The sequence below is a fragment of the Neoarius graeffei genome, chromosome 24 (genome assembly GCF_027579695.1).
Source record: "Neoarius graeffei isolate fNeoGra1 chromosome 24, fNeoGra1.pri, whole genome shotgun sequence".
NCBI lineage: Eukaryota > Metazoa > Chordata > Actinopteri > Siluriformes > Ariidae > Neoarius > Neoarius graeffei.
The window spans coordinates 6,951,022-6,968,179 of NC_083592.1; the positions used below are offsets into that span (position 1 = coordinate 6,951,022).

Below are 17,158 nucleotides of genomic sequence, written 5' to 3' on the forward strand. Positions count from 1 at the left end.
GCAAAATCCCCAGTGTTGAATTAACACCCAGAGTGTTTATATAGGTCCAATTGGACCCAAATTAACTCTGAAAGTGTTAATTCAACACTGAGGAATTTGCTGTGTATATGAGCAGGGATTTGCATGTAGCAAATAAAGCCGAGCGAAATGTCATGCCTGGTTTAGAGATACAGTCTCTGTCCAAAAGTCCTAGGCACATGTAAAGAAATGCTGTCGACCAAAAATGGCTTCAAAATGATGAAATGAAATGTTTCAACATTAAAGAATGCTATAAACAGTAAGCAGTAAGCCACAATAAATCAATATACAGTAACAAAGTCAATATTTGGTGTGAGACGACCCTTTGCAGGCTCCAGCTTGCCTGCGACCCTGTAGAACAGGATAAGCGGCTACAGATAATGGATGGATGGATGGATGGATGACCCTTTGCTTTAAGAAAAAAAGTAGTCTCATGTCCAATGAGTGCAGTTTTATAAAGAAATGAGCTGTAGTGAGCATGTACTGAGCATCTTACAGAACCAGACACAGTTCTTCTGGACACTTTGACTGCAACATTCGGTTCTTCATTTTGCACCAAAACCCAATAGCCTTCATTATGTTTTCTTTTTTAATCTGAAAAGTGCTCTGTTATGGAATATGCTGCTCAGATACTGTACAAACTTTACATGAAAATAAATGTTTAATTATTTGCTTGGGGGAAAACCCCCCACACAGGAATGTTTGGAACTCAAAAATGTTTTTGTACTGATTCAATAATGTAAAAGTCCATCCATCCATAACCGCTTATCCTGTGCAGGGTCTCAGGAGCCTATCCCAGCTGACTATGGATGAGGGGTGCAGTACACCCTGGACAAGTCACCAGGTCATCGCAGGGCTGACACATAGAGACGCATAATCATTCACACTCACATTAGAGCCACTAATTAGCCTACCCTGCATATCTTTGGACTGTGAGGGAAACCAGAGCACCCAGAGGAAACCCACACAGACATGAGGAAATGCAAACTCTACACGGAAAGGCCCTCATTGGCCACTGGGCTTGAACCCAGAACCTTCTTGCTGTGAGGCGACAGTGTTACCCACTACACCACCCCTCTCTCATCTCATCTCATCTCATCTCATTATTTGTAGCCGCTTTATCCTGTTCTACAGGCTCGCAGGCAAGCTGGAGCCTATCCCAGCTGACTATGGGGGAAAGGCGGGGTACACCCTGGACAAGTCGCCAGGTCATCACAGGGCTGACACATAGACACAGACAACCATTCACACTCACATTCACCGTCAATTTAGAGCCACCAGTTAACCTAACCTGCATGTCTTTGGACTGTGGGGGAAACCGGAGGAAACCCACGTGGACACGGGGAGAACATGCAAACTCCGCACAAAAAGGCCTTCGCCGGCCACGGGGCTTGAACCCGGACCTTCTTGCTGTGAGGCAATAGCGCTAACCACTATACCACCGTGCTGCCCCTTGCTCCAATCAATATTTAATTTACATATTTTTGTTAGTATTGTTTATTGTTGTTGTTGATGATGATTACTGTACAGCTAGGCCTAAAAATACATTCATATATATATATATATATATATATATATATATATATATATATATATATATATTTTTTTTTAATTAAGATTAAAAGTTTCTAAAGTCTTACGACCCTTTTTTAATTGCTTTTTTGTTGACAGAGATTGTGAAAATCCGTGCAGTTGCATTCTCAGCGACACTGAGACACTGTGGGGGAAATGTTTCAGCAGCAGCTGTTTTGCTGAGTTGTTTTGTTCTGTTGTGTTTCTGCTGCAGCTGATTTTCGGAAATCGAAAGTAAACTGAGTTAACATTCAGAAAAAGAAAACCTAACGGAGGCTGGCCTGTGCGCTTCTCCCATTGGCTGGGATTGACTCACGCAATCATCTCCCATTGGTTGTTATTCCAACACGGGGCGTGGCTATTGGGCTATATTATGAGCCGCACTCAGCTGTCCAGGAGGAGTGTGTGGGCTTGTTCTGTTCCTCGACGACGAGAAGAGAGAAAGAAAAAAAACCCTTTGAGCAGAAATACTTACGTCATTTATTTAGAAGGTAAGTTTAATCCCGTTTCAAACAATATGCTTTGAAATATTATGCATGTATAACCTTAAGAATGAGTTATTAACAGTGGGTATGTGTTCAGGTTTTATAAACATTTTCCAAGTGTGTAAGCTTCTTAATGTTTAGTAACAATGATAACAAGTAACAGCTTTTGTAATTTTTAAGCAACTGGAGCTTTCCTTGTCCCTGAAGTGCTGCTCTTATCTTTTACACATGTATATATTAATGTGTGTATTCCATTTGGAAACATAGATACAGGATATTGAACCTTAAAATAAGATTTATGCTACATACCTGGAGTGTAATAATCTTTTTGAGATACATTACACACACCAAAGGTTAAAAACGCGTACGCTTCAGAGCATCACCTCATTAACAAGGACTGGAGATATATGGTCCACTTTAGGAATCTTTTTTTTTTTTCTTCTAGGAGTACTCTGTTTTACTTCTCTATAATGAGGAAATGTACATGGTGGAGCTGTAAATTCTGCTGGCCGCCATTTTGAATCCAGACTCACTTGACTTGTTTGATGTAGTGACATTTTAGTATCACTTCCATGTTTTTGTTGTTAAAATTATACTTCAAAATGCAATAATTTCATAATGATACTTCTATGGGGTGTGGTAATTAATTGTTGTTGGTCATAAGGTTCCATTAGCTTTGCAAACTTTTTAAAAAGTGTAACTATAACAACACTAATCTGTTGTCTGTTGTTATTTTTTGTTTACGCAGATCATTAAGGACTGGATAAGATGGAGCTCAGCATTAAAGTCCTGAGTGGAGAAACGCGGACCATCTTTGTGAATCCAAATGACACTATTGGCAAACTCAAGGAACAAATTGCCCGACTCTTTAAAGCAAGACCTTCACGGCTGAAGCTTTCCATCACCAATGGACAAATCTTGCAGCTAGACCATGATCAGAAGACGGTGAGCGATTACGGGCTTAGTTCAGGATGCACCGTGATGCTGCTGATCTCCACGACCCCCGTGCCCTTTCAGGTGTTCGTGAAGAACGAGAAGGGACAGACAAAAACATACGACATCACTGACGATGAGACTGTTGATCAGTTGATGGCAAAGATCCGCCAGAAAGAAGGAACACCAGTAGACCAGCAGCGGCTGATCTACAGCGGCCGACAGCTCGACTCTGGCAAGAAGCTGGAGTATTACAACATTGTTTCTGGAAGCACCATTCACATGACCCTCCGTCTACGTGGAGGCTGATGGGACACAAACACCTGAAGATCATTTCAGCTTTAAAATAAAATCTGTTTAGCACAATTTAGTGTTGTATGTGTTACAGATACATAAATATTGTAAAGTTCCTTCGTTCTAATTGCACTCAACTGAATCTCTTTTTTGGATGTTGGTGTTCTAGTGTTTTCACAGTATTTTTCTCTAATCCTATTCCTAATTTTTTTTTATATATCTGTAAAAACTTTCCAATATTAGCAGGATTGTATTAGGTTTGTTTGCAATATGCAGTACTCTAAATTCTATATCAATTTCTATAATTGCTGTTTGCACCAACACATGTGTGTAGTTACTGTCTGTTGTTAACAGATTACATGAAAATGTGAAAAAACCCTTCTACTATTTTTTTAGTTTGTTAATGACTTGCCTGTAGGACCTGAAAAGGCCCTAAAGTAATAATTAAAAATTTAAATAACTGATGTTTTATTTTGTGATAATGCTTATAAATTTATTCATATCTGTCTAAATAAAATATTTATAAAATGATTGCATTGCTTTGGCTCCCCCCCCCCCCCACACACACACAAAAAAAATCTCTAGCTGTAACAGGAGATAAATGTTAGTCTATTAGTATGATGTTAGTTAGCTAGTTATAACATTAATGTTGATATACTTGATACTCATTTTCCAAAATTATGGCAGATAAGTTTTTAAAGGCCTTATCCATCACCTCATGGGCTTATTTTTTACTTTAAAGCTTTTAAAGTCCAGGTTTATTCCTGTAATAACTATAAAGGTTCACAGTAATGTGTCCTGATGAATAAAAGGTTAACAACAAAACAGTTAACATGTTTTAATTCACAGAAATCATGAAAGCGCTCTTCATCCCAGGACTCTTGTTCGGAATGTCCTCATAGTGAACATCCTTTCAGCATCCTCATGTCATCTCAGGGAGTTTTTCCACATCTGGATTAAACTGACATCTGGATTTCTGTAAAGTTGCTTTCAGTGTTGATTGTTAAAAGTGATATACCAATAAAAATGCTGATAACTGAATGTGAGCAACTGTACATGTCCAGGCCATGGATGAAGTGATGCTTTCATGAAACTATCATAGTCAACTAAATGATTGTCCAGGCCTATATGAACAAGCGTTAATATGTAGCAAATTAGCTAATGCTAAATAAAGACTAACAATGATATACAGTTGTGGTCAGAAGTTTACATACACTCATCATGGCCGTCAATGTCATGGTAATTTTGGGCTGTTAATGATTTCTTTGAACTGTTCTTTTTCTAGGGTGGAATAATTGGACAACGTACATCTTTAATGACTTTAAAAAAAAAAAAAAACAAGAATTGGGTGCACAAATTTGAATATATTTTGGATTTTCTCTAATCCACACAGGGTCATAATTATACATACGGGCTCAAATATATACATACATTCACTTAAATCTGTTAATAAGTGGTGATGAAGGTTCTACAATGTTTTTTAACTTGACAAGGCCAAGGCCTATTATCTTCTTATGAGTGACTGATTACAGTTGGTAGTTTCTCTTTGCCAGCATAAAAAGGATTTGTTTCACAGCACTCATTGGATTGACCAATACTCAAGAACCATGGGAAAAATTCAAGGAACTCAGAGAAGATCTAAGAAGGAGAAATGTAAATTTACACAAGTTGGGAAGGTCTCTTGGAACCATTTATAAACAATTGCAGATTCCAAGGTCATCAGTTCAAACAATCGTACGTAAGTACAAGTTATTCGGATGTGCCACCACTTTGGCAAGGTCTGGAAGAAGACCCAAACTGTCACCCTCAGATGAGAGGACATTGGTTAGGATGTTCATGAACTGGAAACTGCTGGAACACCAGTGTCACTGTCCACAGTGAAGCGAGTTTTACATTGCCATGGACTGAGAGGGTGCCGACCAAGAAAGAAGCCCCTGCTCCAAAATCGACACCTTCAGGCTTGACTGAAATTTGCAGCTGCCCACATGGACAAGCCAAATGCCTTCTGGAGAAAAGTTTTATGGTCAGACGAGACAAAGATTGAGCTATTTGGCCACAGTGACAAGAGGTATGTTTGGAGGAGTAAAGGTGAGGCTTTCAAACCTAAGAACACTGTACCAACTGTCAAGCATGGTGGTGGCAGCATCATGTTCTGGGGCTGTTTTGCTGCCAGTGGTACTGGTGCATTGCACAAAGTGGATGGAATAATGAAGAAAGAGGACTACCTCCAAATTCTTCAACTTCACCTCAGATCAACAGCTAGAAGGTTGAAACTCGGACACAATTGTGTGTTCCAACAGGACAATGATCCCAAACACACATCAAAACTGGTTTTGGAATGGATAAAGCAGGCTAACATTAAGCTTCTGGAATGGCCTTCCCAAAGTCCTGACCTCAACCCGATTGAAAATTTGTGGACTACTCTTAAATATTGGGCCTGTGCCAGGAAACCAACCAATTTAAATGAACTCTACCAATTTTGCCAAGAAGGGTGGTCAAATATCCAGACAGAATTATGCCAGAAGCTTGTTGATGGATACCCAAAGCATCAGGTCAAGGTGCAACTTGCTAAGGGACGTTTAGCCAAATATTATTTGGGGTGTATGTATATATTTGAGCCGGTATGTATAATTTTGAACCTGTGTGGATTAGAGAAAATCCAAAATAAATTCAAACTTGTTTTTTGAAGTCATTAAAGATGTACGCTGTACAATCATTCCACCGTGGAAAAAGAACAGTTCAAGGAAATCATTAACAGCCCAAAATTCAGTTGCTTTCCATCCACTAAAGAAAAATAATTGTGTGTTGGGAAAATTCTTTTTATGACCTACACTTGAAAAATCTGAAAGGCAGTGCAGCTTTCAAGTCTTCTGGATGACCTGGCTGCAAAGAGGAGCTTGCCAGGCCACAGTGTACACCCAGTGGTCGAGTTGTAAAATCAAACCAGGGGGGATGGTGAAATTTTTAGTCGCGTGTAGACCCATCGGTCGGTCCATTGGTGTGAAACTGGTTTGCTTTTAGGAGGGTTTGCACACAACGTAGGTCTGTGAACCTTGTTCATTTACCAGACATACAGCATTTTGTGCTAATAAAGTGTGTAGTACACACTGTGTACCCTTTTTATTGTTGTAAAAAACATAATACACTGGTATTTAACTGTAAAACATGCACAGTGTGGATGCCATGTGTCATATTTAGTCAGTCTCCTGGCTGACATACCTACCACATTCTCCATATTAGGGTGAAATGCAGATATCAAATTTGAAGTGTAACTTCATAGTCATGGTAGGCTCCTTTTAAATCGTTTGGTAAATAATTTATTAAAACCTCAGCAGGCAATGTAAATTAACAACTGAATCTTTTCATATCAAGTCAATAGAATTTTTATTCAAAGCTGAACATTGGGAACATTGAGTTAAATACAGAGGTAGGTAGGTAACCAATAAGCTAAAACAAGCAACAATAAATTGTAAATCTTCAGCTCTTCAACTGTGGGTTCTCCTGCTTGCTCCTGCTCCTGTATTGTCTCGCACTCCAGGTCCCCTCCAGCTCCTGTCGTACTGTGTTGCAGTTGCTGCTGACTGTCATCTGGAATAAAGAGCAGTGGATAAGATAATTTAATTAAATATAATTATAATGTTATTTCTGATTTATTTATTATCTGAACGAGGATTTGAGCTTTGAAAAATGACCGTTTTCTTTCTGTAATGTTGATTCCCGCTGTTATGTAGGTCACGTGACACCTTAACGTTGATGGTTACCAAGGAGCTGCCTTGGATACTTTGATACTTTGCTTCGATACATACCAGCACTTTGATACATACTGGATACAAGCTAGCAAAATGAGTTAAAAGCAGGCATCTTTGGAAAGTTTCTTTGGAAAGGCCCATTGAGGAGACAGAAGAAGAGCCTATGACGAAGAAAAAGAAAGCTGCATTTTAGCAGACACTTTGTCAAGTCCTACACCAATCCTGCTCTGCCTTACATGTTGTGACCGGCTCCCTAATGAGGCAATGAAGCCTTCAAAACTGCTAGTGTCGTTTATTTTAGCCTTCCTGTCTTGAATAACACTTTTTGTTGCCTGAAGAATAACAAACGAACGTCCAGGCTGATTAAATTAATGGCCTTATACAAGAAATCAAAGCTAACATGAACCTGAGTAAGCTATCGATAGCTGGCTAGACTCCAAACTAACATTCATTATGATAGCTGTGTTGTTATCCGCCGCCCACAAATTAGGCTACATATCGGTAACTTTACAGCATGATAGTGGGCTCACAGAAAGTGTGACTGATATTCGTAACTCTTGACTTACCTCCTGAAATGTTTTTTCTTGAGATCTTAAATCCGAACTTGCTTAGGTCTTGCTGTCCACTCCGCTTGGCCATGATGCTGCAATCCGCTGCTGTCACTGATGCCGAATGAAATCAAAAATAACGGAACCCCGACTGAATGTCGCCTCCTCAAACACTTCGCTTGCGCGTGCCCTCTCTCGCGGTAGCTTATTGTATGCTCAGTTTCAGCAAAGCTACGTGGAATGGCATTTCTAATTCCAATGTTAAATAGAAGTAATGTCCACATTTATTGATAAAAATGCTCAAGGGAGGGGAGATGCCTGTTTTAGAGTGGGGATGATTTTGACCACTTTTTATTCCAGGGGGGATGGCATCCCCCCCATCCCCCCTCAACTCGAGTACAGTGTACACCTGATAGACAGCTTGTGAGTCTTCAAGGAGAACTGATGACAACACCTGCTCAAAGTTCCAGTTTCCTGAACATCATGCTGTCTGTATGAGACTCTGTCCCACCTGCCTTCAAGTCTGGACCTAATGAATCAAACACCAGTCCTGTCAAAGCTAATTAGAGGTAAGAATTGGTTTATGTCAGTGTAGCAAACGAAAGGTAGATGCAAGCACAACTCAAACTTCACTCAATCGATCTTCCTCAGGTGCATGCTTCTGATGACCTGCAAAACTATATTCCAGAATGCTGGTTTCTTCTATGTATAGCTCATTGGAGCTCAGTTTAACAACAAAAGGCTGAATTTATCTCTGTGTAGCCATCGTGCTCAAACAGTGCATCAATCTAACTTTTGCTTTGTTTCTGTTTATGGCTGCAGAGAGGATCATGCCAGTCCACAGTGAACTCCTGATGGACAACATGTGAGTCCTCAAGCAGAACCGGTGACTGGGGAATGCTTTAAGTTCCAGTTTCTTGAACACCATGTCCATGTTGAGTGCCCTCTTCAGCCAAGTCTGGACTCAGTGACTCGTTACTCTTGCTTAACCCAGGGCAAGTAGCTCATTTTTTTCATGATGTATAATTCCTTCCACCATGGATTATCCTTCACATATGGACACTTGCTGTTTTTTCAAGATCTCACCACTGCTTTGTGAGTATACTGGACAAGTTATTTGATCAGTTCAATCTGTTTTTCACAGAGAGTGTGTAAATGCAAAAACAGTTTATCAAAGTTTATCAGTAATAGTCTGTACCTTGGTTTACATTTGGCTTGGTTATTTCCTTTATAATTTACCATATGCAGTTGCTGACTGTAAAATCTATGCCATCCAACTGTAATTCCTCATGTGTTGTACTGTATTTTGTAGGGTGAAATTCTGGCAACCACAGCTGCCGGTAATTTACCGTAAAGTTGAATTTTGCAATTAAAAAACGTACTATATCATACAGTTGTACCGTGCTTATCACTGACATATACTGTAATCAGATTTACAGTATATCTGTTATTTTTAATATAGTCTCCTGTAAACAGGTTTATAGTAAAACTGTTATTTTTAAAGCAAATTAGCGTAAACAGGTTTATAATTTAATTGTTATTTTTACACTAAATTACTATAAAGAAGTTAACAATTTATCTGTTTTTTTCATAGTAATTTACCGTAAACAAAAATAGTTATCTACTGTGAAAGTAACGGTTGCCAAAAGAACATACCGTAATGTCTCATACATTGTGACTGTATTTTTTACGGTTAAATTCTGGCAACAACAGCTGCCGGTTTTTTACCATAAATTCTACAGTTTTTTTTTTTTTTTTTACAGTGCAGGTCCTCACACACATCATTTTTAAGCCTTATGTTCTGTTTGGGTCAAAAGATCCCACTTTAGTATTTGGGGAAAGTGTTAAACTGTTTATTGCTCAGCTCTGAGTGACATCAGTGAGTCTGGGATTCACAAAGTTAGACCTGAGATGAAGATCAAATCTACTTGGTGTGTAGGCATGAATTGGGACAGTGGGAGATGGGTTTTTTTTGGGGAGAGGTTTGGAAACCGAATAAGAAAATGTTGGATTAATACACAAAAGAAACAGATCACAGCTTGGTTCAGGTTTGAAGGTTTCGATTTCCTTTCCCACCCCACCTACTGGCACGTCGTCAAAAGTGCAACAACAACAACAGGCCTCAGTTAAGAGTGTGAGTGGAGCATTCCTGGCTGGAATTCCCCTTCACGTCAGCTGTCACCTTTACACCTGATTTCCCTTTTCTTTCTCCAGCACACCTGAGAAATTCACGAAACAGAAACTAACTGTGCTGTTGTAACTAATAATTAAAAGTAAACGTTTTCCTTTTTGCCTCACACAGGAAACATCCCTCTTCCGAAGAGAGAGGAGCGAACCGCCAAGCTGAAGCACTCCGAGCTCTGAGAGCACAAATATCCAGAGACAGTATTTACTGCCAATAAACACAAATTCCTGCTTAAACGCTCCTCAGTCTCTGTTCCTGCTTTTAGAAAATAGTTATTCAACAACACGTGGGAATGTAGAAAGCTTTAGTAAGTGCTTTCTCCAGCTCAGGGTGGACATGGAGTTTATACTGGGAACACTGGGTGTTTAATGGTACAATAGATTCCATGCACCTTCTCAACATGGATTTATTTCTATAAAGGATTTTATGGAATCACATTCAGCCTAGTTATTGGACTCATAGCGCTTTCTGTTCATAAAGCTCCCACTCACAGAACATATAATATTCAAGTTAACATCATTTATATCTCACACACTGTATTTCAAGAAGTGGTGCCAAAAATAATTCACGGTCCTCTGAGTGACACTTTGGGCTTTTTTCATTTCGCAGAAACACAAACTGTGAACACACCTGTAAAAGATCACCTGACACCAAATGAGTCACTGATATGACACAGATGGTGCTGTGACACCAGCATGTTTATTTCTGTTATTCTTTAAATTTTCAACCCTGCCTGTACCTAGTAGGTGATGTACTGTAGATATGATCAGATTCTTAGATAAAGTGCTACTTGGGACATATTTTTTAACTATGCCTTCAGATCTTTCCTCCAGCGTGGTTATTTTCATTATTACATTATTATATTCTCATTTCCTCCCAGGATAATCGTACCGAGCTGCTGCTGTAATCATTAAGACTATCCTGTGCTCATCCCAGGAATTTTAATACGGTGACTCTTAATAATCCACTCATTCTGAACACTGTTTCAACACTGCCATCATCTCAGGGAGATTTTCACCTCACTACTGTTGTCCCTTGCTCATCAGGGAGCTGAATCCACATCCAGATCGATGAACTAAATTATTCATCTTTTATTTGTTGTCTACACAGCAAAATCGCCAATGTTGAATTAACACCCAGAGTGTTTATATAGGTCCAATTGGACCCAAATTAACTCTGAAAGTGTTAATTCAACACTGAGGAATTTGCTGTGTATATCAGCAGGGATTTGCATGTAGCAAATAAAGCCGAGCGAAATGTCATGCCTGGTTTAGAGATACAGTCTCTGTCCAAAAGTCCTAGGCACATGTAAAGAAATGCTGTCGACCAAAAATGGCTTCAAAATGATGAAATGAAATGTTTCAACATTAAAGAATGCTATAAACAGTAAGCAGTAAGCCACAATAAATCAATATACAGTAACAAAGTCAATATTTGGTGTGAGACGACCCTTTGCAGGCTCCAGCTTGCCTGCGACCCTGTAGAACAGGATAAACGGCTACAGATAATGGATGGATGGATGACCCTTTGCTTTAAGAAAAAAAGTAGTCTCATGTCCAATGAGTGCAGTTTTATAAAGAAATGAGCTGTAGTGAGTATGTACTGAGCATCTTACAGAACTAGACACAGTTCTTCTGGACACTTTGACTGCAACATTCGGTTCTTCATTTTGCACCAAAACCCAATAGCCTTCATTATGTTTTCTTTTTTAATCTGAAAAGTGCTCTGTTATGGAATATGCTGCTCAGATACTGTACAAACTTTACATGAAAATAAATGTTTAATTATTTGCTTGGGGGAAAACCCCCCACACAGGAATGTTTGGAACTCAAAAATGTTTTTGTACTGATTCAATAATGTAAAAGTCCATCCATCCATAACCGCTTATCCTGTGCAGGGTCTCAGGAGCCTATCCCAGCTGACTATGGATGAGGGGTGCAGTACACCCTGGACAAGTCACCAGGTCATCGCAGGGCTGACACATAGAGACGCATAATCATTCACACTCACATTAGAGCCACTAATTAGCCTACCCTGCATATCTTTGGACTGTGAGGGAAACCAGAGCACCCAGAGGAAACCCACACAGACATGAGGAAATGCAAACTCTACACGGAAAGGCCCTCATTGGCCACTGGGCTTGAACCCAGAACCTTCTTGCTGTGAGGCGACAGTGTTACCCACTACACCACCCCTCTCTCATCTCATCTCATCTCATTATTTGTAGCCGCTTTATCCTGTTCTACAGGGTCGCAGGCAAGCTGGAGCCTATCCCAGCTGACTATGGGGGAAAGGCGGGGTACACCCTGGACAAGTCGCCAGGTCATCACAGGGCTGACACATAGACACAGACAACCATTCACACTCACATTCACCGTCAATTTAGAGCCACCAGTTAACCTAACCTGCATGTCTTTGGACTGTGGGGGAAACCGGAGGAAACCCACGTGGACACGGGGAGAACATGCAAACTCCGCACAAAAAGGCCTTCGCCGGCCACGGGGCTTGAACCCGGACCTTCTTGCTGTGAGGCAATAGCGCTAACCACTATACCACCGTGCTGCCCCTTGCTCCAATCAATATTTAATTTACATATTTTTGTTAGTATTGTTTATTGTTGTTGTTGATGATGATTACTGTACAGCTAGGCCTAAAAATACATTCATATATATATATATATATATATATATTTATTTATTTTTTTTTAATTAAGATTAAAAGTTTCTAAAGTCTTACGACCCTTTTTTAATTGCTTTTTTGTTGACAGAGATTGTGAAAATCCGTGCAGTTGCATTATCAGCGACACTGAGACACTGTGGGGGAAATGTTTCAGCAGCAGCTGTTTTGCTGAGTTGTTTTGTTCTGTTGTGTTTCTGCTGCAGCTGATTTTCGGAAATCGAAAGTAAACTGAGTTAACATTCAGAAAAAGAAAACCTAACGGAGGCTGGCCTGTGCGCTTCTCCCATTGGCTGGGATTGACTCACGCAATCATCTCCCATTGGTTGTTATTCCAACACGGGGCGTGGCTATTGGGCTATATTATGAGCCGCACTCAGCTGTCCAGGAGGAGTGTGTGGGCTTGTTCTGTTCCTCGACGACGAGAAGAGAGAAAGAAAAAAAAAACCCCTTTGAGCAGAAATACTTACGTCATTTATTTAGAAGGTAAGTTTAATCCCGTTTCAAACAATATGCTTTGAAATATTATGCATGTATAACCTTAAGAATGAGTTATTAACAGTGGGTATGTGTTCAGGTTTTATAAACATTTTCCAAGTGTGTAAGCTTCTTAATATTTAGTAACAATGATAACAAGTAACAGCTTTTGTGATTTTTAAGAAACTGGAGCTTTCCTTGTCCCTGAAGTGCTGCTCTTATCTTTTACACATGTATATATTAATGTGTGTATTCCATTTGGAAACATAGATACAGGATATTGAACCTTAAAATAAGATTTATGCTACATACCTGGAGTGTAATAATCTTTTCGAGATACATTACACACACCAAAGGTTGAAAACGCGTACGCTTCAGAGCATCACCTCATTAACAAGGACTGGAGATATATGGTCCACTTTAGGAATCTTTTTTTTTTTTCTTCTAGGAGTACTCTGTTTTACTTCTCTATAATGAGTAAATGTACATGGTGGAGCTGTAAATTCTGCTGGCAGCCATTTTGAATCCAGACTCACTTGACTTGTTTGATGTAGTGACATTTTAGTATCACTTCCATGTTTTTGTTGTTAAAATTATACTTCAAAATGCAATAATTTCATAATGATACTTCTATGGGGTGTGGTAATTAATTGTTGTTGGTCATAAGCTTCCATTAGCTTTGTAACTTCAGTGCAAACTTTTTAAAAAGTGTAACTATAACAGCACTAATTTGTTGTCTGTTGTTATTTTTTGTTTACGCAGATCATTAAGGACTGGATAAGATGGAGCTCAGCATTAAAGTCCTGAGTGGAGAAACGCGGACCATCTTTGTGAATCCAAATGACACTATTGGCAAACTCAAGGAACAAATTGCCCAACTCTTTAAAGCAAGACCTTCACGGCTGAAGCTTTCCATCACCAATGGACAAATCTTGCAGCTAGACCATGATCAGAAGACGGTGAGCGATTACGGGCTTAGTTCAGGATGCACTGTGATGCTGCTGATCTCCACGACCCCCGTGCCCTTTCAGGTGTTCGTGAAGAACGAGAAGGGACAGACAAAAACATACGACATCACTGACGATGAGACTGTTGATCAGTTGATGGCAAAGATCCGCCAGAAAGAAGGAACACCAGTAGACCAGCAGCGGCTGATCTACAGCGGCCGACAGCTCGACTCTGGCAAGAAGCTGGAGTATTACAACATTGTTTCTGGAAGCACCATTCACATGACACCCCGTCTACGTGGAGGCTGATGGGACACAAACACCTGAAGATCATTTCAGCTTTAAAATAAAATCTGTTTAGCACAATTTAGTGTTGTATGTGTTACAGATACATAAATATTTTAAAGTTCCTTCATTCTAATTGCACTCAACTGAATCTCTTTTTTGGATGTGGTGTTCTAGTGTTTTCACAGTATTTTTCTCTAATCCTATTCCTAATTTTTTTTTTTTTATATCTGTAAAAACTTTCCAATATTAGCAGGATTGTATTAGGTTTGTTTGCAATATGCAGTACTCTAAATTCTATATCAATTTCTATAATTGCTGTTTGCACCAACACATGTGTGTAGTCACTGTCTGTTGTTAACAGATTACATGAAAATGTGAAAAAACCCTTCTACTATTTTTTTAGTTTGTTAATGACTTGCCTGTAGGACCTGAAAAGGCCCTAAAGTAATAATTAAAAATTTAAGTAACTGATGTTTTATTTTGTGATAATGCTTATAAATTTATTCATATCTGTCTAAATAAAATATTTATAAAATGATTGCATTGCTTTGGCTCCCCCCCCCCCCCCCCCACACACACACACACAAAAAAAATCTCTAGCTGTAACAGGAGATAAATGTTAGTCTATTAGTATAATGTTAGTTAGCTAGTTATAACATTAATGTTGATATACTTGATACTCATTTTCCAAAATTATGGCAGATAAGTTTTTAAAGGCCTTATCCATCACCTCATGGGCTTATTTTTTACTTTAAACCTTTTAAAGTCCAGGTTTATTCCTGTAATAACTATAAAGGTACACAGTAATGTGTCCTGATGAATAAAAGGTTAACAACAAAACAGTTAACATGTTTTAATTCACAGAAATCGTGAAAGCGCTCTTCATAATCCCAGGACTCTTGTTCGGAATGTCCTCATAGTGAACATCCTTTCAGCATCCTCATGTCATCTCAGGGAGTTTTTCCACATCTGGATTAAACTGACATCTGGATTTCTGTAAAGTTGCTTTCTGACAGTGTTGATTGTTAAAAGTGATATACCAATAAAAATGCTGATAACTGAATGCGAGCAACTGTACATGTCCAGGCCATGGATGAAGTGATGCTTTCATGAAACTATCATAGTCAACTAAATGATTGTCCAGGCCTATATGAACAAGCGTTAATATGTAGCAAATTAGCTAATGCGAAATAGAGACTAACAATGATTATATAGTTGTGGTCAGAAGTTTACATACACTCATCATGGCCGTCAATGTCATGGTAATTTTGGGCTGTTAATGATTTCCTTGAACTGTTCTTTTTCCAGGGTGGAATGATTGTACAGCGTCAGGGGTGGACTTACCATTAGGCAAACCAAGGCGGTTGCCTAGGGCCCCCAAAATTTGGGGGCCCCTAACAGTCAGCCCCATCATGGTAAACACCAAACAATATATATGTAATCTTAATTTGTCTCTGATATTAAGTAGTTAACGATATAAATGGAAAAACACACCAAAATAGCATCAGAATATTGAATTCATGTGTATGTAGTATTTGTCCCAGCACACACACACACCCTGGTTTTTTACATTGGACTAGTCCATGATCTGACGATGTAGACAGGTGCGCTATGGAAATTCAAACCAAAGCAGAGGGAACTGTAAAAATGAAGTGCAGTTATGAGAGTGGTTGCGCTAAATGAAAAAATTGGCACAAAGCAAAAAGAATGCAGCTGCACTTCTGAAACTAACTACATTTTTCAAATCGCCGGAGTCTGCTACAGCCTCAACCTCAGCTGTTGACTCTGTTGAGGAATGTGTTCATGTGGAGGAGGTAGAAGAGGTGGAAGCTGGAACAGAGGAGACTGTGGTGGATACTGATGACATTGACAAAGAAGATGATGACGATTTGGTGGTAAGTAGGCCACAACAGTCATTTACCAGCAGCAATCAAAGTGGAGACAATGTCATATTAAGCGATGATCTGGCACTGTGGCCAGCAATGTTGTCAGACTCAGAGAGGTGTTCAATTGTCCAAAAAGGTCCAGTACAAATATGAGGAGTAGATTTTCCCAAAAACAAAGATGGTAGACGATTTACAGTCACGAACTACTCCATAAACATGAAGAATGGAGAAAAAATACAGAGGACCTGGATGGTGTATAGTCAGACAAACGACCGTGTTGTATGCTTTTGTTGCCGGCTGTTTGGAGTGTTTAACAAGCAGTTCAATGCGGAGGGAACGAATGACTGGAAGAATTTAGCAGCCCAGCTAAAAGACCATGAGAAGTCCACTGATCACGTTGCCAATATGACTACTTGGCGAACACTTCAACAATGGCTTGCAACAGGTATGGCGATAGATAATTTAAACCAAGAGCTATTTCTAAATGAAGTCAACAAATGGCAAGAAATTCTGAAACGCTTGCTTGCAATCATTATACATCTGGCCGAGCGCAACTTGGCTTTTCGAGGCCATTCAGAAAAGCTTTACGAGCATGGCAATGGCAGCTTCTTGGGCCAAGTTGAATTAATGGCTCAGTTTGACCCTGTAATGAGAGAGCATGTGAAGAGAGTAGCTGAGAAGGAAGTCTCCGAGAGTTACTTTAGTAAGGTAATTCAGAATGAATTAATTTGCTTGGTTGGAGATTGTGTAACCAAAGCAATAGTGGAGAGGGTGAAGAAGTCCAAATACGAGTACTACAGTGTCATCATGGACTGCACCCCAGACGTCAGTCATCATGAACAGGTCTCTGTGGTGCTGCAGATTGTAGAATGTAATCCTGGGAAAGGAGTGTCTATCCATGAACACTTTGTTGGCTTTCTCGTGGCAGACGACACCACTGGGAAAGGCCTAATGGAGTTATTTTTGGGACACCTTCAAACACTAAACCTGGATCTCTCTGACTGTCGTGGGCAATCATACGACAATGGCAGCAACATGCAAGGTAAAAAACAGGGGGTACAGAGGAGAATCCTTGAGCTGAACAGCAAAGCACTCTGTGT

General features: G+C 39.6%; 2 protein-coding genes across 2 annotated transcripts; both read left to right on the forward strand.

Moving 5' to 3' along the window:
- The first annotated feature begins 1,995 nt into the window (after window positions 1-1,995).
- On the forward strand, window positions 1,996-3,707 carry LOC132872545 (uncharacterized). Its single transcript, XM_060907442.1, has 2 exons — window positions 1,996-2,081; window positions 2,824-3,707. The coding sequence occupies exon 2, from the start codon at window positions 2,844-2,846 to the stop codon at window positions 3,315-3,317; it is 474 nt and encodes a 157-aa protein (XP_060763425.1). The 5' UTR covers window positions 1,996-2,081; window positions 2,824-2,843; the 3' UTR covers window positions 3,318-3,707.
- Window positions 3,708-12,881: 9,174 nt separating this feature from the next.
- LOC132872809 (uncharacterized) lies at window positions 12,882-14,417 on the forward strand. Its single transcript, XM_060907898.1, has 2 exons — window positions 12,882-12,946; window positions 13,700-14,417. The coding sequence occupies exon 2, from the start codon at window positions 13,720-13,722 to the stop codon at window positions 14,191-14,193; it is 474 nt and encodes a 157-aa protein (XP_060763881.1). The 5' UTR covers window positions 12,882-12,946; window positions 13,700-13,719; the 3' UTR covers window positions 14,194-14,417.
- Window positions 14,418-17,158: the final 2,741 nt, after the last annotated feature.